Here is a 20,854-nt window from a genome sequence, read left to right on the forward strand (position 1 = left end):
CTTTCAGAAAAGAGGTGGTCAGTCTCGAAATGTGCTCAAAAGACTTTTATTATGAAAACCTGTAAGATGTTACAAAGAAAAAAAAAAAAATATATGACAACTCTGAACATCATACAAGTTCAGTTGCCCACTTTTCCTTTAAGAAAAGAGGCATTCATGCTCAAATTTGACTTTTATGAAAATATCTAAGATGTTAACAAAAAACAACAAAGCAGAAATCCTCAAAAATCTAGACTCAGCACGGGTTCAGATGATCTTTAGCCTTTCAGAACAGAGAGGCCTTCATGCGGTTGATGTCATCGCCGAACTGCACATGCACAAAAGATTAAAGTGTGTGTGGGGGGTGCAGAGACCTCTGCACTGAAATACTGTGGGCTGTCAGGATGTGACAGTGCTTGATATTTTATCTCAACACCATCAGAATTCCCCTGCATAGCATTCATTTAAATCCACTAAATTTCCAACTGCAAAACCCCTGAATCTTCACATTCTGGTAAAAGACTTCAGATGAATGTTTCCCAATGATATCAGTAAACAGTATTGCAAATGAAAATGAGGAACAAACATTTACAAAACAAATGTGCATTAAAACCCTTGGAAAATGCTGAACTAAGGCGATTGTATCGCACAACACAGAAATAGCAGAAATAAGGCATGACATCCCTTATACAGACATAAAATAAAAGGCCTGTGGTGTCTTTTTAACATTTTTTTTTACTTGTTTTAGTTGTTAATAACAAAGATGTTATTCCACTGGATGTATATTAAATGACTAAACCTGAAGATGAAAAAAACTTTAATACAAGCATTTAAAGGCAGGGTAGGTGATTTGGTTCAAAAACTATTTTGTCATGCTGGTTGAAAGTCTCTTCACATCCTTATACCAATCAACAAGTTAAGTGGTCTAAATGTATTTATAGGTATTGATATTGTCTGTGGAAGGAGTAGGAGCATACAATGTTGGTCCAATCATATTCCTGCAGATCAATCGAGGATGAAAGGTGTTATTATTGTAATATTACGCATTGAATCCTCCACCAATGCCATCTCTAATCATGTAAGAGTGATTTATAGAGAGGGTGGGATCTTATGCTTTCAAAGCTAGCTTGCTATTGCTAGCCTCTCCGAAATCACCTACCCTACCTTTAAAACAGGTTTTTTAACCATCATATAATGAAGGAACTTCGCGTCTGTGTATTTTAATAGTTTAAAAGTACGTGCTTATATTAAATTACGTATATCTCCCTTGAAACCATGAAACCTGAAACTCAGTCTAACAGTTTAATGTGTGTCCATAAATTGGACTCTACAATACTTGTTAGGACACTTAAAAGACAACACCAAGTTAGTCACATGATCACTGCTGTTTACAGTTCTCTTTCTTGTCTTTGGCTTTGTGACGTCCTGCTTTGTCGCTCTGCCGTTTAGTTGGTGGTATGAAGGTGGGTTCTGGTAAGTAGTCATAAAAAATACTGTGCGGGTTACGAGGGGCCAAACATAGACCTGCTGAGAAAACAGGAAATGGCTGCTGATGTGGCAAAAATACACTTATTGAACTTTCCTATTATATAACAGTGTGTTCGTACCTGATGGGGGGCTGGTGGAAATTTGGCTCTCGCGCTTCCTAGCCTTAAACGTTGGGTCCAGTTCTTCTGCAATATTGTGTATGTGTTGGCTTCGGCTGAAAGGAGATGAAGATACTCTAAGTGTTGAACGTTTTTTTTGAGAATGTGTGAATGTGTGTTACAAAGAATGTGTGACTTACAGCGCAGTGCATGATGGGCTTGCTAGATGGCTTTCGATGGTATAGTCTTCCTCTTCCACCGGTGAATGCAGTCCGTCTGAGTTCAGCCTCTCACGCAACATCTGAAGAGACTGAAATAGAGACAACAACGGCCCAAAAGGTCAAACTAAATTACAAAAATCCATTCACACAAAACAGAAATGTGAAACAAATTGCAAACAAAATGTTATTCCACATAAAAAAGGTAATTCCAACATTTTGTTCTCACAATTATAAAAAAGCTGGAATTGTCAGATATAAACTATGAATTGCATATTCATTTGCCGTTGTGAGTTTATAACTTACAATTGCAAGACATAAACTTGTAATTTTGAGTAAAAAGTTCTAACTTCCGGATATAAACAAATAAATGAATAGAAAAAAAAAAGAATTCCAATATATGATGTCAGTAAAAAAAAAAAAATATTATCTCGTGCTACAATAATTTTAATAATAAAAGCCTCCTTATATGAAGCAATTAATGTGTGTATGATCATGGTCAGAGAGAGCGCAGATGATGTTGAACGTAAGTGAATGCATTGATGAACACGGAAGCGCAGAGGAGAGAGCAAAACAAAACACCAGTCACAAACTGGAAGTACAAAACGATGATTTGTAAAGAAAAATGTCATACAAGCCAAGAGAAGACTGGTTTTCCTTTGCTATAAACTAAACTTGGTTCTTGCGAGTTATGCTCCGCCGACGTTCTCCGCTGGAACGCCACTCTCTCGTGAACATGTATATGACAGTTAGCGGGAGCTAGAAATTACAGTTTATAACTTTTTAAATATAGCAAACACATCAGTTAGCTTCTGAAGGCCTTTATTCACCCCCTGGAGCCATGTGGAGCACTTTTTATGATGGATGGATGCACTTTTGCCATAATAAATCTTGGAAAAGCCAGTACATTTTTAATATATTTCCGATTGCAGAAGAAAGTCAAGGGATTGCTTGGGGAGGAAGTTAATCAATAGGTAATTTTCATTTTTGGGAGAACTATCCCTTTAACATTTTTCACGTTTGAAGTGAGTGAGGTTGATTCAGACCTTCATGGTTGTGGTGTTTCCTTCTTCTCTTGGTTCAGGAGGTCTGGTCTGGATCTCTAGGTCTTGTGGCCGGTTTTTGACTCTTCTCTGATGGCGCTGCATATAGTGGGCGATCTCCTGATGTACAGAGGAGTTACAGAGTTTTGTGGCATCATCACAATCGATATTTACTTAACTGTTTGAGAATTAAGAAGTAGTAGTTTAAACTTTTGATGATAACTAAACTAAATGGAAATAAGGAGCTGTTTATTACAATTGGTTTCAATCTGTTTATCAATTTATCAGTCCAGTTATCCTGATGATGTTTTTACCTCATCTTGGGCAACTTGGGCCGCAATGAAATCCACCTCTGGACCAGAGCTCTGGGGAACCTGCTGAACAAAAAGACATGATAATAATACTGGTCCCACTAACCCCATCCTGGTCCGAAACCAGACTCAGGTCGAGTAGCAAACATACCTCTCTGTGAGGCAGCATATCCTCTTCCTCCTGAAGTCTACGGGCCATCTCAGCGTCCTGAAGCACCTGCTCCCAGACTCCCAAACCTGACGGAGGGAGACCAAAACCAGTCGTGCAACACGTGATGCCTGCATTCACATCATGTACTTGTGAGAAAATAACAGTTACCTTCACAGAGTGGAGAAGCACAGTCATTGTCATTGCAACCAGCAGCAACCATCTGCCGTCTCATCTCCATTTCTTCTTCTTCCTGTAGCTGTTTAGCGATTTCCTGTTGAGAAAACAATTTACATGCATATACAGTAATAAACTGACCGATGCATGTTTTAACAGTCCAGTATAACTGTCAAGATCAACAACAACTACAAGAAATGGTGCACACTGAGTCAGATATAAATGTAAACAGGATTCATTTACTGGAAATTGACTGTAAAAAGTTAATAAGAAAGCTTGGTGGCATCAGCTGAAATGGGCATTGGGTGCTTACGTTTTGCATTCATTATATAGTAATACTGTACAGTTATTTCGGTTGCACTTTATTTTACAGTACGTGTACTTACATGTACTTACAGTGTATTTATCTAAGAAAGTTCTGGTAATACAAGGTAACTACATGGGGTAGGGTTAGGTTTAGGGGTAGGTTCAGGGTTAGTACCTAGTTATTACATAGTTATTGTAATTACTATAGTAAGTACATAGTATGTACATGGGGAACAGGACTGTAAAATAATGTGCTACCGTTATTTCTATGGAAGCTAGTTTCCATCATGGAATAAAAATAAACATGAAATTGCAGATTTTTATCATTAAAATTATAATTATAATTGTGATGATTCAGACTTTTCTTCACTGAAAGGCAAAGTTTATATCTGTCAGTTTAGACTGTTTCTCAGAACTGTGAGGGGGGAAATGAGATAAAAAGTCTCAATAAGCTTCTTTATTTTTATCCCATGGTGGAAACAAGCTTCATAAAAATCATAACTGAAACCGAAAAAACACACTTTTGACTTTTTATCTCACATTTCAGATTTTTCTTCTCAAAAAAGTTGGAGAAGCAGACCGGAGTTCAAACAATTGTCCGTTTATAACTCACAATGTAGATTTTTATTTTGTCTCACGGTACTGACGTTTCCCCTCAGAATTGCAAGAAAAAGGTCTGAATTGTGAAATATAACCTTGCAATTATATTTCTTACTTTTTATTTTGAGGGCTTACATAGATTTCAGCAAATAAAATGCATTTATAAAGCACTTCAAAAAACACACAGTGTACCAAAGTGCTGTATAATAAAAGAGACGACCTCAGTTTAGACGCACACACACACATATATGCACACATCTTGGTCTGAGTTTAATATCACGCAGCAGAGGTGTCAAAGTGGGCTGTGAATCTTCCATCACGCAGTCACTCGAGCAAAACTCATCATTTTACAGCACAAAAATCTGGGCTGACACCCACTAGAGGAGCTGCAGACCAGATTTTCGGAAAATACAGCTCACTCATAGACACACACCTACACACACACACTATATGTGACGCCCACAGAGACGTTTCTCGGGACACCTCGCCTGAGATCGGAGTCCTTCAGACCTCATTTACACACCGACGTCACGGAATATAACCACACCGCGCACGAGCGCGAACACATTAACATCGTCACACCGAGCAGCAGCTCTGAGAGAATTCGCCTGACTTTGATCTCAGAGCCATTTTCCGCCAAAATACCACATTAACCACTGCCAGAGCTACTACTGTAATATCAAAATACATTCATATTGGATCAGTTAAACCGCTTTCAGAATTTGTGAACGTGAAATCTAAACTTGAGAAACACTAACTGTAGTATTTTGGCACTGACACTAGTCTGGCTTTTTAACACTTTATAAATGAAACAGAATAGGAAACATGAAAAAACGGTATTCTTTCATACACCAACGTCTTACGCAACAGGAAACGGGTGGCTAAATATGGGAAATAAAGACAGGAAGTGAGTTGACACGGTAAAAATAATCAACATTAAAAATGTAGATCACAGTCGAAGTTAATTTAGAGTAGTTTCCTTTACTAGGAATAAAACAAAAATAAATAAATACACACACACACACACACATAAGGAAGTATATACTTTATTTGTCCACTATAGAACAGTAACGAAGCTTGTTCTTTAAATGTCATGCTAATAAACGTCCAGTTCTTCCAGAAATGTAGCTACATTTAAAGTGGATCAAAACCTTTCATCAAATTTGTCCTAAAGCCTAAAATCAAAATGTGTTCTTGTCTTAGGACAACTTTAGGATTGTAGGCTACTTTTTTTAACCACTTCAAATGTTGACTACTATATATCATCATCATTTACTCTAAATCAAAAAAGCAGAACCAAAAAGCTGAAATCAACGGAGCACATTAAAAGTAGCTCATACTATTCATTCAGTATTTTCTAAAGACAGGTTTGTGAGCCAAACAGAGTTTAGTTTTAAGGTAAAAGTCAAGATGTCAGAATATTAGCAGTGTGTTATCATTCAGCTGTGTTTGCCGATCGTCCAGACGAGATCAACAAAGTGTCTGGATGTGGGGGGTTTTACCCACTGTAAAACATGTATACTGTGTTTCTTGTAAATAAACAGAAAATTCCCCATGGGAAAGTCAATGCAATTACTACACAGTTAAACACACAACATCAGATGACGCTGTCATGCGGGCTCATGGGTATTCCAGTCTTACAGCTGTTAGGTTTTTTGGGCAAACTAGTGTCCTACAGACTGAGGAGGTAAAGCTAAGAGCAATCAATGTGCATTCAGTACCATGGTGAGGTATTTCTCTGGTGGAAGAGTTTCCACCCTCAGTGATACAAGCCTGAAGAACTCAAGCAGGAATGTGTGTCTAATAATCAACAAGTTCCTTCTGGTCCTCAAATCTGATTGGCTGAGAGGAGTGTGATGTTCTAGTGATAAGAGATGTTCTAGTTTGTATCACTCTGCTCTCTCTCTTTATATATATATATATATATATATATAGAGAGAGAGAGAGAGAGAGAGAGAATAAATTAATATTGTTGTTGTTATTACATTAATTTAACTTATACCTTTACCTGTTATTCATTATGCATTTACTACCATTTTTTATATTATTGGTAATTATTCATCAAATCCTTAGACAATAAGAAGTTATGATTTTAACCTTGACTTTCATATAAAAGTTTGTTTATTATACCAGTTATCTGTATTAATTACATGAGATATCTAAATACACTTGCCTTGCCAGCAGTGTTCTTCTCTTGTGTGCTGTGTGTTTTCAGCCTCGTGAAGTTGCAACTGTGTTAAAATGACTGACAAAGTGTTGATAGAGGTCACACAGGAAAATATCACCAGCAGTTACGAGAACACCAGTAAACTGTCAAGACACAGATGACTACATTTAGCCATTACTAGAAAGCTGATTTTACACGCAGAATAAGAAAGGGCTGTTACAGCTCCACTGGACATACACAGATAAACTTTGTTCAATCAACATTAAGTCATGTTGCAAGTACAAATCCCTTCTACTCCACTACACCGCTTCATCTGCATCTGCAGTCTAATACTGTCAGTGCGAGGCAGAGAGGACAGTCAACACCAGGTGTTCGAGCACAACTACAGTCCATATCTGACAAAAACACCCTCGGCTAACAAACAGAGCAGGTGCTGATGGACGTCCTCTTTTATTGAAGCACACAGGCATTAGCAGAAAAACAAAAACATCTAAAGTACCTGATGTAAATGACCAGACATCCACATTATCTATTGACAGTCCTGGTTTTCGGTGTGCTGCAAATAAACTAATCAACCAGATGTAAATAATGCATTTAAATAAATACAAATAAATAAATGAAAAATACATTTAAATTATTTTTTTTCTTCAAACTGAGCTTAATTTAAAAATAATTCTTAATAAAACTATAAAGACAAATAAAATATTACAACATTACAACAATAAATTCATATTATTGTTGTTATTAAATTAAATATTTAACTTAATTTTCATACCTTTACCTATGCATATTATGATTAAAAAGTTTACAAAATGAACTAAATATAATAATAATAATAAAAATGTTGACTTCCATTTCCAAAAGCACAACCATAAAAATGTTGTAATTACTGTTTACAATATATTCAAAGATTAAAAAAAAAAAAAAAAAAAAAAAAAAAAAAATCTATATATATATATATATATATATATATATATATATATATATATATATACACACTATTTTTTTAGTTTAAATGTAAAAAAAAAAAAAACTTAAATTACATTTTTATTATTTGTTGTTATGTTTCATAATTTCGTTATATCTATTGTCTTGATCATTCGGCTATTTGCAATAGTGTACCATTTTTCAAAATGTGATTTTCATTTAATTAAAATTAGAACCGATTATTTTAAATACCTGTTACGGTCAGTCAGACCCGCAAACACAAAAATATTGAAAACAAAAAAACGCTCAAAAATTTGATGTCCCTATTCATAGACAATAACAACTGAGACTTTTATGATATGTTGACCACCAGACTAAGAAACATTCCCGGTTTCCATTTCTCAAATCTGATGACATTAATGTAAAAATAATAACAACAACAGAGATTAAAGGCAACACTAGGAGTTACCTTTAATCCGGACAAAGTGTACAAAATCGATAATTTGTCACTGCATTAAAAAGAAAATATCAAAGCCTCTTCAAACGAGTCAGAGTACCATAGAGCACTGCTTCCTCAAGACGTCTTTCCAAAGGCTGGAATAAAGGGCTCCAGACAGACTGCCTCAGAAAGCCTCTTAAATAGTCTTTCCACAAATACAGAACCTCACTGTTTCACCACTGAAGCATCCGGCGGGACGTGGCACCTCCTCAGCGTCACCCCGGACACGCCATGGGAACACTTTCAAAAACCACTCCTCACAACAAAGATGACAAAGCTGCTCCTTTAGGCTTCAGAAATGTCGCCCAACAGCTAAATAAAGGACAAAATAGATACTTGAAGCCAGTGGATATCAAGAGTGCAGGATCTTCTCACTCTCTTCTGTCTATTATATTCTTTCTCTCCTTTATTCTTCTGTCCAAAAGCATCTCTACACAACTGCCACACCACACAGGTGTTTTAATCAGCTTTATATGAAAGAACAGATAATTAACAACAGATAGTGCTGAGTAAATTCCTTACAAATTGTAGTCTTTCACTGATTACAAATTACACAACAGAAATTATAGTTTGCACGTACAGTATTAGGTTATGTTTCGGAGTACTATTTGATTACTTGTTTTGACCTAAAATATATGCATTTCTTTGTTATCAACCTCATTAAGTGTATTAAATGTTACATTATGCCAGGGACGACCAAACTGAGGTTCATGAATAGGCTGGGAGTTTTATGAGTGGATGAATAACACATTTATAAAAGCAGTGGAATTTTAGAAGAAAAGAGGAATTTTAAAGAAGAATTAGGGCAAATCAATATAATTACGTAATCCAAACAACAAATAATAATATTTTGGTGTATTTTTGTGCTTGTGTGTCAAGCACATTAGGTGGAAGTTTAACAGTGACAGTAAGAAATGTAATATAAAATAAAATATTTTTTTTTTGTACAGAAATGAACGGCAGAAATCACATTCAATACAATAACTGCAGAAATAAAAGTCCTGCCTTTCAGTTACACGAGACAATCATCTTAGCTAAATTTATGATACCAAACACTTGATGATGAATATAATTATGGATTTAAATTAGTGCTGTCAAACGATAGATCGTGATGAATCACATCCAAAATAAAAGCTGTTGTTTACATAATATGTGTGTGTACTGTGTATATTTATTATGTATATATAAATACATACACATGCGGTTTATATTTAAGAAAAATATATTACGTTTATATATTAAATATATTTAAATATCATATAAATTATATAAATATGAATATATGCATGTAAATGCATGTAAATATTTTCTAAATATAGGCTGTATGTGTGTCTTTATATATACATAATAAATTAACAATAACACAAAAATGTTATTTTGGATGTGATTAATCCTTTCTCTCTCGTGTTTTAATGAAACGCACCTCGTCCTCTTTCTCTCGCCTCCTGGCCTCCTCTGCACACATCTGGAGCTCCTCCTGGATCATCTGTGCATATCTGCAGTCCTCTTCCTCGCTGTAAACCAGACAAGTTTCACCGGTTAGCGGTCACCCCATCCCGTATACTGGACGCCTACGTTTACTTCACTATATTGCAATTAAATGCTAATCTAATCATGACAAACTATATATTGCTGGAAAGGTCTAAGACTCCTAAATAGATATATTACCAATCTTTTTTGTTAAAGATTATGGTATGTAGGAAAAGTAATCGATCAATTAACGGCAAGAGTGCACCTCAAAAACCATATACAAATCATATAAGAAATGTTGTCCTTTGTCAAAAAAGTCTTCTTTGTTGCCTTTTTGATCTATCACACTTTAGAAATCATCAGAAGTTATATATCACTTGAAAATGTAAAATCTCAAAATTCATCCTTTGAAACCCATTTTAAATTCAAATATTGCATTAGCATGAAAATGGTACATAAAAGTCATGTTACAAAATGTTTTCAGTCATGAATTATAAAAATGTAAGGTAACACTTTAGTATAGGGTCTAATTCACACTAATAAGTAGTTGCTTATTAGTATGTCTATTATTAACATATTGGCTGTTTATTAGTTCTTATAAAGTACATATAATGCATGACATCCATAATCCTACCCAATACCCTAAACTTAACAACTACCCTATAAACTACTAATAAGCAGCAAATAATGAGTTAATTGAGGCAAAAGTCATAGTTAATGGTTAGTTAATAGTGAGAATTGGACCCTAAAATAAAGTGTGACCAAATTTAGGTTTGGATCATGCACTTTCAAGTCTATGTTCGATTCCTGTTTCGAGGTCCTTTGCCGAGCCTGCTCCTGTCTGATTTCCTGTAGCCTCTCTACTGTTGTATCTCAATAAAAAAGGCGCAAAAGCCCATAAATAAACTTTTTTTTTTTTTAAGTTTAACATAATATATGATATTTATAATATAAACTTTTGTTGTTAGTTGCAATAAAAAAAAAAAAAACACTTTGTTCAGCCTTTGTAAATGCAAATCAGCGGAAAACACAGTCTTATGAATCATGCCAGACTAATTTTACTCTCAGTCTCTAAACATTGTTCCCTGTGGTTTTTCAACTTATTCCTCATAATACACAAACTAGTTACACAACACTAATGAGTCAACGCATCTGTTTCCACAGAGTATTCTGAATATCCTGAATGTCTGTGGTTTAGCCATGTTGCTGACTGAGTGATTGGGGACCCGTGTGGAGGCCTGACGATGCTTACAGCTGCCTCAGGTCCCGGCGGAGATCTGCTCGCTGCTCCTCTTCCTCCTGAAGCCTCCGGGCCAAACGAACATCGTTCTGCACCGCCTGGTTCTTCTGGATGTTGGTGCTGTAGAACTGCTCAACTGACACGATAAAGATCATACAGGTCTATCTTACTTCTGTTAAAAAAGAAGGATGAGCAAGATTTCAGGAAAAAGATGTTTATACTCACTTTCCTGCTCTTGAAGACTGTGAGCCAAAGCACCGTCCTCTAACACAGAGAAACATTGGCACACTGTGAGAAAACCACAAAAATACAGACACAATTGATTTAAGGGCACATTATAGTGGTTTTACAACATTTATAGGGTGTTGTTTGTTTAAAGTGGAGTTGGAAACAAGGCAGAGTGCTCAAAACTTCATGCACCTGTCATGTTGAGATTTTGGGCTTTTTATTTTTTCAGACTAGTGGAAAGAAAACATCCAAAATACACTGTTATGTATTTCTTTTATAGCACTTGGTCAATAGATTTTAATTACAATACATATTTTTTTAAAAGGCCATTTTCTCAAAATGAGTTTTGTCTCCTGCACTGAGCCGTAAATCTCTACTTCAGTAGCACTGTTTTTTTTTATTCCCCCCAAAATTGTGCAAATATATTGATTTCTGCCTGTATTTCTGTAATTATTTTCTTAATTATGGACAAAATTATTGATATTATTAAACTATTAGATACCTAAAATTCCCTCTGTAAAAACATTTGACTCTAATATGTCAATAAAAATTAAACAAGAATTTTGAAACTGACGTCATCCAGTGTTTAGATTTTAATACAAAAACTATGCAATTTAGCGCATATTTCCTTAAATGATGCTTCATTTGCATTTTTAAACATTTTAGAAAACGTGCAATACAAAAATGTTTGCAATTATCAATGTAATCAATCAACTAGGGTAAGGCGATAACTATATATTTCTTACCCTATTGACCTGCAGTGTCTTGCCTTAAAATTACTAAAAATTAAGGAAATATAAAGCTAAATAGAAATATTGGTAGCATTTTACAATAAGTTTCCATTAGTTAATGTGACATGAGAAAACAATGAACAATACATTAATTATAGTACTGATTAATCTTAACATGAGTTAATAAAAAATATAGATGTTCATTGTTAGTTCATGTTAATTCATAGTGCATTAACTAATATGAGCAAGCACAACTTTAGATTTTTAGTAATAGTTGATATTAACATTGACTAAATGCTGTTGAAGTATTGTTTATTCTTGGTTTATGTTAACTAAATTAGTAATCTAATGAACCTTACTGTAACGTGTTATCGAAATATTAAATGATAAAAAATGAATAAAAATGACAAAAGCACATAAAATGACTAAAACAAACTAAAATTTAAATTCACTGAAGATATAAGCTAATTCAAAATATTAACACTAAAATAGTTTATAAATAATAGATCACGGCAGTAATGTATAAAATGGTGATCAAATGATGGAGAAGAGCATTATATGTACATTTATTTAAAATAAAAACCATTGGGTGTCTGGCTTGCAGAACTGGAATGAAAAATGTTCATAAAATTTGGCTAATTATCTTCAGCACTATTTCTGAGGGTGCATTTGTGCAAAACTTCTCCTATTTCATGCAAATAAACAGCGCTAGCTGCATGAGCAATCCATTCTCTAGTGCAGGTTTATGTTTGGGCCCATCTCTGTCTTTGCTCCGTTTATAATGCCACACTGGGGACCAAACGGGGAAACTACTGCCAAGCCAACTGGGTCAACAACCTTGAAACAATGGCTCAGAGGAAAAGCACATTAAGCCCAATAAGCTTACAGAGGAGTTTCAGTGTGATCGATAAAAAACTGCAGCTCACTCAAACGCCATTTCTGACAGGACTCTACTAAACAGCCATTAAACAATATCATTAAATAAGGTTTTCTCTAATGTTCATGTAACCAAGAAGGACTTTCAGAAATACACAACTTAATAGGAACATTAACAAAACGCTGTTAGAAGAACAGATTCTTGTTAGCTGGGTATATAACACAACAGCCCTCCGTCTGCCCCTCTGTCCCGTGCTCTCTCTAAGTAAGTGTGGAAAACTGAGGGAGCTATTAAAAGCTCATGAACGATCGCACAAGCATGTTAAACATCAGAGTCATAAAAGCTGACGCTCCATTATAAAAGACAGGTTGTCTAACTACAGATCTGTCTGTGGTGTAGGAAATCTTGAAGACATATTAAATGCTCAGAATCAGCTCAGACTACTATTATTTCAAAAATAATATTTGCTTGTTATTTTGCGGTGGATTTTACCGTTTTGAAAGATGCGCCTGCGTCCGTGTCTCAAGCTCCTGTCATGAAGCACATACACACATGTGTGTGAACTCATCCTATGTGCTCAGCTGTTCGTAAACAGCAATGGTGCTCAAGTAGATGGATTTTTTAAAAAAGGTTGGGAAAAAGCCCTGCTGTTTCTGCCTCCACCTCCACCCTGATCCGGGATGGAAAAGCTGACATGTGCGCTCTCAGGACAGAAGCCTGTTTCATAAAGGTTGGCATACTCACAGTTAAACAAAATGGGTTTTCTGTGCATAACAAGCGTCAGTGCTGTGCAACTAAAAATAAGAACCAAGAAAAGTGACGGGCAATCCCTGAAACCTAAGGAACCAGCTTTGATGCATTTAAATGTAGACATGTGAACGTGAACGATCGACTCGAATACACTGGTTTGCATCTTACTACATTTCCCACTGCTTTAAGATTGAACGGAAACGTAGCAATCGTTAAAACACCTTAATAGTAGATTTATTTCACAAAAATGTTTTTTTTTAAACTGGTTGTTATCAGGGAAAATGGTTTTTATCAGCTGTTTTGACTCTCATTCTGACGGCACCCATTCACTCCAGAGGATTGGTGAGCAAGTCATGTAGATTCTTGAGATGGCCTGAGGGTGAGTACATTTTCAGCAAATTTCAATTCTTTTAAAGTTAAGTGTGCACTCTTTCGTGGGAATAAGACAGTGGTCTTTCGCAGTCGTTTGACCCCCCTCAGCTGAGTGGAGGCCCCCCGGACGAACAGATGGTGCTATTCAGAGTAAGAGAAACAAAGAAAAGAGAGAAAAGACAGGAATCAGGACCCCTGCATGAAACTATCATGCCTTTCCTGTACACTGCTCTTCTCTCCCGATCTCTGGCTTTCTCCTGCAGTTCTTTGTCTATATTTGGCACGAGGAGCAGAAGCAAACGCTATAAATATCCGACAGTGCAGTTTGGGTTGGAGGGGGTGGGGGGGGTGTGTCACGCGTGAACTCAAAGAAACAGGTCAGAAGCTTGACTCCAAAACCCAGTGAGCACATATGATGCTTTAAAATGCATTCTGGGTAAGCAGTTCACTGGGTAGGTGTTTATATAGTGTCCAGTTTCACGCACAGACAGTCTGTCTGCTTTCTAGGTATTTTTATGGATGTATAGAAATATCTTTGTGTGTTCTTCATCTAAACTCGCCTGCACTTGAACTCTTCACACCCCTTTCCTGCTTCCAGCTTTAGGCTAAAACAGGTAACCCAAATCCTGTTTAAGAAACAGGAACACTGGGAAGCTCTTGTGCTCATCCAGGGCAGATCGGAGCAGGAGTGTGCAGATGGTCTCCGGCTCTTATCAGCCCCACACAATGCTCGCTCGCTCTGTCCTGAGCTCACATCACATTCCTGAACCCTGATCTCACCTCCTACAACACACAGCAGCAGCCCTGCCAAACAACATCTAAGACAACACAACTCACCCGGAAAACCTGCACCAGCTGCTGATCAAACACCTGGTTTTTTAAACTAAATTTTAACCATAAGTTTTACTTTGAATGCTTTTTTTCAATGGGCAGGTTATGGATAATTACATGTAGGTTTGCTGCAAATGAATACATTTTGCAAGTGCAGTATGATATGGAAGTAATAGAGATGAAATACACTTATAGCTATGTACAGTTTATTTTTCTTTTTTAGAAAGAAATTTGTTTCATATATTTAGAAGTGACTTACAGCCAGTGTTATTTATTAGTAGCCTATTAAATATGTGTGTGTGTATATAAATTGCACACTTTGCATATTTTATATGTATATAATATATATATATATATATATATATATATATATATATATATATATATATATATATATATATATATATATATATATATATATATATATACATACACACACACACTATTTACTGCTATTTTAGCATTATTGATATGCAGTTAACATTTTGAAATATTATAGCAGTTTTCATTTTAATTGCAATAAAGTTACTGTAATTCTGTTTTTGACAATTTTAATTTTGTTCAATAGTTTATCATTTTATTTTTTAACTTTTTAAATATAACTATAGTTTCAGTTTAGTTTCTGTTTTTAATTTATTTACTTTTAGTTATTTTAGTACTTCACTTTAATTTAAAACAAAATGAGAAATTTTGCTGAAAGAAAATAAAGTTTTATTAATTGATTAATTGAAATAAATTGGAAACTTTTCAATTAATGAAAATATATTTTTCATTTTTTTGTTTTATAATTAATGATAATAATGCTAATATTTTTTATTATGTACATTTGTATTTTATATTTTCAGATTTTATTTCAATTTTAGATTGTTTTAGTGATTATACACATTTTATAAGGATTTGATTTAAGGTTATAGGTTTGTTAAAATATTTCGATTATGCTTAAGCTTTCTACTTCAGTTTGATTTTCAGTCATTTTAATACTTATACTTTTATTATACTTTCACTTATTTTAATATAACCTATATTTATTTGATTTCAATTAGTTGCCAAGGCAAAAAATTAATTATTAAAAAGTAAAATTTTTCATTTAATATTTAGATTTTATTTTAACTTTATTTCAATAAAGGAAAACTGTTTTGTATAGTTTTAGTTATAAAATACAATAATGCTTACACTCCACACTTACAATTATGAAAACAATTCCACTGAAGCAATATTAAGTTTTATGGATCAAGCGCTCTATAATGGCTTAATTAAACCAGATCAACAATAACACTGCATCGTGTTGCAAACCTAAAAAGATATTAAAAGAACTGAAGATGTGAAACAGAATAACCCGGACACACCGTCATAAACACCGGGCAGGTGAGATTTGTCGATGTCGGTTTCTGCCATGACTGGGTCCACACTGAGCTCACAGTCTCATGATGTCCTGAAGAAACCTGCAGCATCAAGCACCAGAGAAACACAACAGACATGTGAAGCGAGACAATGAGAACAGTTTTACAGGTTGCTAGTATCACAATTTCTCACTGCTGCTAAACACTAGAAGCAATCAGTGTGACTTTTATAATGTGCCAGCCGTAATCTAATCTCCATAAATCCTGGAACAAAAACACACATTGTGTCGAGGACGAAGACGTTGGAAAAGTTCGTTTCCTGTTTGTGAGCCATTAATCATTTTTTGGTAAGCTTTAAGGAAAACAAGCTTTATGGTTGCATCTCAATAACAAAAAAGCTCAAATATAATCCAATCAACAAAATTAACATCAAATATAATGCTGAAATACATATACCTCTCAAGGGCAGCATGGCTTTAGTAAAGTTCGGTGGTCAGGTTAGATTGACCTTGCAAGAAATATTGTTATGCAAATCACTGCCAAGACGAAGATTAAGACAATATAATATAAAAACAACATGCAAAAGTACTGTAATGTCTAATACAGGTTATCATAATACTTTACACTAGTAAATCAAAAGTAATATGTGTTATGTTTAAGTGCATGTCTAAATCAAGGAAGCCGATTTGCATATTTTATCCAAATACATTAATAAGTAGGTTAAAACAAAATGCTTAAAAAGCCCCCGTTTAAAGTTTCCTGTATAATACCCATTACAGTAATACATGCAAAAGTAGGTCATGCTTTCAGTTTTTGTGTTGCTGTTAGTGTAAACTTTATATGTAAACAATAAAATGTCAATGCTCTACTGTTTTTAAAAAGTAGTTTTAGTTGCACGAAAATAGACATTATAATGATTATAGGTTTTATAAGAGCATCGTAAAATAAATGTGCTTTAGAAAACAACGAACATGATAAAAACACTTACCCTCTTCTGTCACTGCAGACGCGGAGATCCGTGAAAGTCGCGTCCCATCCACACACACACACACACGCGCGCGCGCCAGGCGTGACACACAATAAAACACAAACACTCGTGTGACTGCAGTCTATCACAGGATCATCTTCTCTCCAGCATGATCTCGGTGTCCTCAGTTATTCGTGTTTGGGAGATTTTTCCTCACACACATTGACTGTTTGAGTTTGGCTGCTACTTTTGTTCTCAGTCAAAACAAAGAGAATCACGTGGCGTTTTACACGCGCCTTTAGCGCCACCTGCTGCTCATTTTGAAGGATTGTTTCAAGACGTTGGTCTACAAATAGTTTTATAATGTTACATTTACATTTAGTCATTGAGCAGTCGCTTTTATCCAAAGAGATTTACAAATGAACACAATAGAAGCAATCAAACCAACAAAAGAGCAATGATGTGTAAGTGCTGAGAAAAGTCTCGCTTTAGGGTTTTTTACATAAGCTAAATAAAAAGAAAACAAGTAGAAAAAAAAACACAAAAAGAAGAATAAGGAAGGCTAGTGTTAGAGGGTATTTCTTTTAAATAAATACATAAAGAGAAAACAAGTTGAAAGAATAGAAAAAAATATATAACTATTTTTTTAATAAAAAGAAAACAAGTAGTTAGAACCTAAATACAATTGAGTGCAAGTGTAAAAGAGTCAGGTTGTTTTTTAATAAATAAAAAGAAAACAAGTTGATAAAATAGAATTAGAATAGAGTGCTAGAGAGGGTCAAATAAAAATGGAAGAGATGTGTTTTTAGCTGATTCTTGAGGCTCAGATTGAGTTGGGCAGATCATTGAGGGAACAATTAAGGTAAAAGTCTGTGAAAGTGATTTTGTGACTCTTTGGGATGGCACTATGATGTGTCGTTCACTTGCAGAATTCAAGCTTATGAAGGGCACATACTGTAAGTCTGAAATAGTAAATGTAGGTAAAGGGGTGCAGAGCTATTGGTGGTTTTGTGGGCAAACATTATTTTTTTCAAGGCTTAAATTTTATGCGAGCAGCAATTGGCAGCCAGTGTAAATTGATTAAGAGAGGTGTGACATGCACTCTTTTCGGCTCATTAAAGATTAATCTTGCAGCAGCATTTTGGATTAGCTGCAGAGGTTTGATAGAACTGGCTGGAAGACCTGCCAAGAGAGCATTGCAATAGTCATTGTAGGAGTTGTGAAGCATGTTCCGCCAGCAAGAAATGTCTGTTAGACAAGCTGACAATGCGAGCAGCTACTGTCAGATCATCAGAATGGAATGAGAGTTGAATAACAGTGATGCCATGTAGTCGGAGAAGAGAAGTGGTCCAAGAACTGAGCCCTGAGGCACCCCAGTAGCTAGATGTTGTAACTTGGACACCTCACCTCTCCAAGATACTTTAAAGGACCTATCTGATAGGCAAGACTCAAACCACTGAAGCACAGTTCCTAAGATGCCCTTTGCCAAACAGGTTGACTGGAGGAACTTGTGGTGAACAGTGTCAAAAGCAGTGGCAGATCCAGCAAGATACTCATTATAGATTTAAAAGCCACTCTGGCCAGTCTTATAGAATTTCAACAACGAGAGCAAGGCAGTCTTAGTTGAATGTCCACTTCAGAAGCCAGATTGTGAGAATGGCAAAGACATGGTTGAACATCTCGTTCAAGTGTTTTTGCAATTAATGGAAGAAGGAATACAGGTCTGAGGCTCTCTGAAAGTGCTGGGTTAAGAATGAGCTTCTTAAGTACTGGGGTTATCCGATGTATAATGTTATACCATAGTCCTACTAAACAGATCATTAGTACAACATATATTTGAACACTCCCATAAAAAAGGTACAATAGCTCTCACAGACAGACAGACAGACAGACAGATAAATGTGATTTACATGCAGCTCTGCGGCCAGAACATCTATCACATTTTTTTGTTTACACCGTTAAGAAAATTGGTCACACTTTCTATTTGCCATTTACAGTCTTTTAAAACAACAGCTGCGGGGGTCGTTAGGAGGATACACTTGAGTAACCGCGTCGAGCATCATGGGAAATAAATCTCAGCAGCCTCTTAAATAAATGAATTAAGTCGGCAATTTGCCTGACCGACTGCATCCCGCGAGCTCTAACGCAAAGTGCTGTTCTTCCACCTGCGATCCGGTGGATTTATGAACTCGGCTGGATTACATCCCGAACTGGTAAAACAGCACGACTCATCCCTGACGCACAGACCCCGCGTCTGTCTTTCACTTTTATTGATCCATTCATTTATCCTCTGTGAATTTACAAGCACTGAATATGCGAAGTGTTGGGAGGAGGTGAGCGAGGAGACGACATGGGCCAGCGATGGGGGGTATATAAGTCCAACAGAAACAGGACATACACGTTGAGAGGAGACGCTCCTGGATAAAGTCGAGGAAGAAAGACAGTAAAAGGGTGTCTGTAAGTGACGGCATGATGTGTAAACTCTTTCTGTTCTTCGCTTTGCTTATCACCGTCCTCGAACCTCTGCTGGGGCATCCTCTGATCCACTCGGCAGAGATGACCTACTCCAGGCCTGGTAAGTGCTCTCTCTCTCTCTCTCTCTCTCTCTCTCTCTCTCTCTCTCTCACACACACACACACTCTCTCTCTCTCTCTCTCTCTCTCTCTCTCTTAATAAGATTGAATCAGCCTGCTTGCATTAAGATATAAAAAGGTTTCTTGAAGCATCTTGGAGACGTTGCAACAGCTCTTGTGGATTGAGTCTTTCTCTGTTTCTTCATGTTATTCCAGACAGACTGGATGATGGTGAGATCAGATCTCTGTGTGGAGCACTGGCTGTTGCCAGACTCCTTGTGCAAACAATAATCTCACTGGGTTGTTACAGTTAACGGCAAAATTCATGTTTGGAAATGTTAACTGATACCGGCACTAAAGCAAAGGACAGACTTTTAGATAAAGACAGCAAAATAACCGACTTAAAAAAAAATTAGCTGGTAAAAATACTTGTGTTTTAATCATTTTTGGCACCTCTGTAATGTTTGTGTATTTATTTGTGTATTTATATACAGTGGTCAACATTTGAAGTGGATCAAAAGAGTTCATCAAAGCATCAAAATTTAACTACTGTAGATATTTAAGACAAAAAAAAAGTATATTTTTAATTTATTAAATAAATGGTTTAAGAAGTTTGAATCAGCCTGCTTGCATTAAGATATACCACTGAAAACACCATCCTTAAAAATCGAAAGTATCGCACTGGGTTAAAAAAATGTATATTGTATGTCATGTTCACCTGTAGTTCTTGTAGAAGAGGAGCAGGTGGTCAGTCCAGAAGACCTGAGTTACTCGGAGCAAGCGTATCTGTCCCAAAGCGGCGTGGGATTCGGTTACCCGTCCCTCATTACTGGGGACATCAGCAGTGATGGTGAGCTGGTCCAGTCTTCGTTATTCTACAAGTTATTTATAATAATTTATCATTTAATGATACATAAATGATTATAAATAATGATCTATACAATTCATAATATAAGGTATCTGTAATATATCATATATAATTATTAGAAATAATGATGAATTGCTGGATGTAGCTCACTCTCACCTGGTCTTGGTCTCTCTCTCTCAGGTCTCAGAACAGCTGGATTTGTCCCGAGTAAAGCTGCAAAAGAAGTGAGTGATTTAATGAAACCGTTGACATCATGCAACATTATTTCAACAGATTAAGGTTTATTGAAAGATACTGACTCATGTCTGTCGTTCAGGTGTTGCTGGAAAAGCCGTTGCTGAGCCGTTTCCTGGGCAGCAGGAAGCAGTACCGCAAACGAGGAAGCAACACAGAGTGTTTCTGGAAATACTGTGTCTGAAACATCTCATGCGCTTCAGTTTCAACACTCCTGCACAAACTCTGTGGGCCTGATGCACTCAATCTGCAAAAACTAGGTTTATGTTTGTAGGAAAAATAGTGGATCATTTATTTGTACATACCTGTACAAGCTTCAAGCTTTGATGTAAATAAAGGAAATATATTTAAAAGAGCTGTAAGTTATTGTGTTTGCATTACTCTCTATCAAAATACAAAAGAAAATACTGAG

The 20,854-nt window shown here is 35.8% G+C and overlaps 2 protein-coding genes across 5 annotated transcripts; one reads left to right on the top strand and one right to left on the bottom strand.

Moving 5' to 3' along the window:
• Window positions 1-30: 30 nt before the first annotated feature.
• On the bottom strand, window positions 31-17,265 carry LOC127968627 (coiled-coil domain-containing protein 50-like). Of its 4 annotated transcripts, none has more exons than XM_052569939.1 (12): window positions 16,789-17,265; window positions 15,807-15,902; window positions 10,897-10,935; window positions 10,684-10,807; window positions 9,385-9,475; window positions 3,457-3,559; window positions 3,289-3,374; window positions 3,141-3,203; window positions 2,830-2,946; window positions 1,766-1,875; window positions 1,587-1,681; window positions 31-1,506 (listed from the first exon to the last, which is right to left on the bottom strand). In XM_052569939.1, exons 2-12 carry the CDS (start codon window positions 15,853-15,855, stop codon window positions 1,358-1,360), a joined length of 1,026 nt encoding a protein of 341 aa, XP_052425899.1. In that variant the 5' UTR covers window positions 15,856-15,902; window positions 16,789-17,265; the 3' UTR covers window positions 31-1,357. The 4 variants fall into 4 exon arrangements, with proteins under 4 accessions (XP_052425899.1, XP_052425898.1, XP_052425896.1 ...); XM_052569938.1 differs by having other exon boundaries at window positions 3,141-3,200; window positions 10,897-10,959; window positions 16,789-17,263; XM_052569936.1 differs by having other exon boundaries at window positions 10,897-10,959; window positions 16,789-17,057.
• Window positions 17,266-19,160: 1,895 nt separating this feature from the next.
• Window positions 19,161-20,807, top strand: LOC127968632 (prepro-urotensin II-beta-like). Its single transcript, XM_052569944.1, has 4 exons — window positions 19,161-19,342; window positions 20,065-20,190; window positions 20,389-20,432; window positions 20,525-20,807. Exons 1-4 carry the CDS (start codon window positions 19,237-19,239, stop codon window positions 20,624-20,626), a joined length of 378 nt encoding a protein of 125 aa, XP_052425904.1. The 5' UTR covers window positions 19,161-19,236; the 3' UTR covers window positions 20,627-20,807.
• Window positions 20,808-20,854: the final 47 nt, after the last annotated feature.

Source organism: Carassius gibelio, chromosome B11 (assembly GCF_023724105.1).
Source record: "Carassius gibelio isolate Cgi1373 ecotype wild population from Czech Republic chromosome B11, carGib1.2-hapl.c, whole genome shotgun sequence".
NCBI classification, from domain to species: Eukaryota; Metazoa; Chordata; class Actinopteri; order Cypriniformes; family Cyprinidae; genus Carassius; species Carassius gibelio.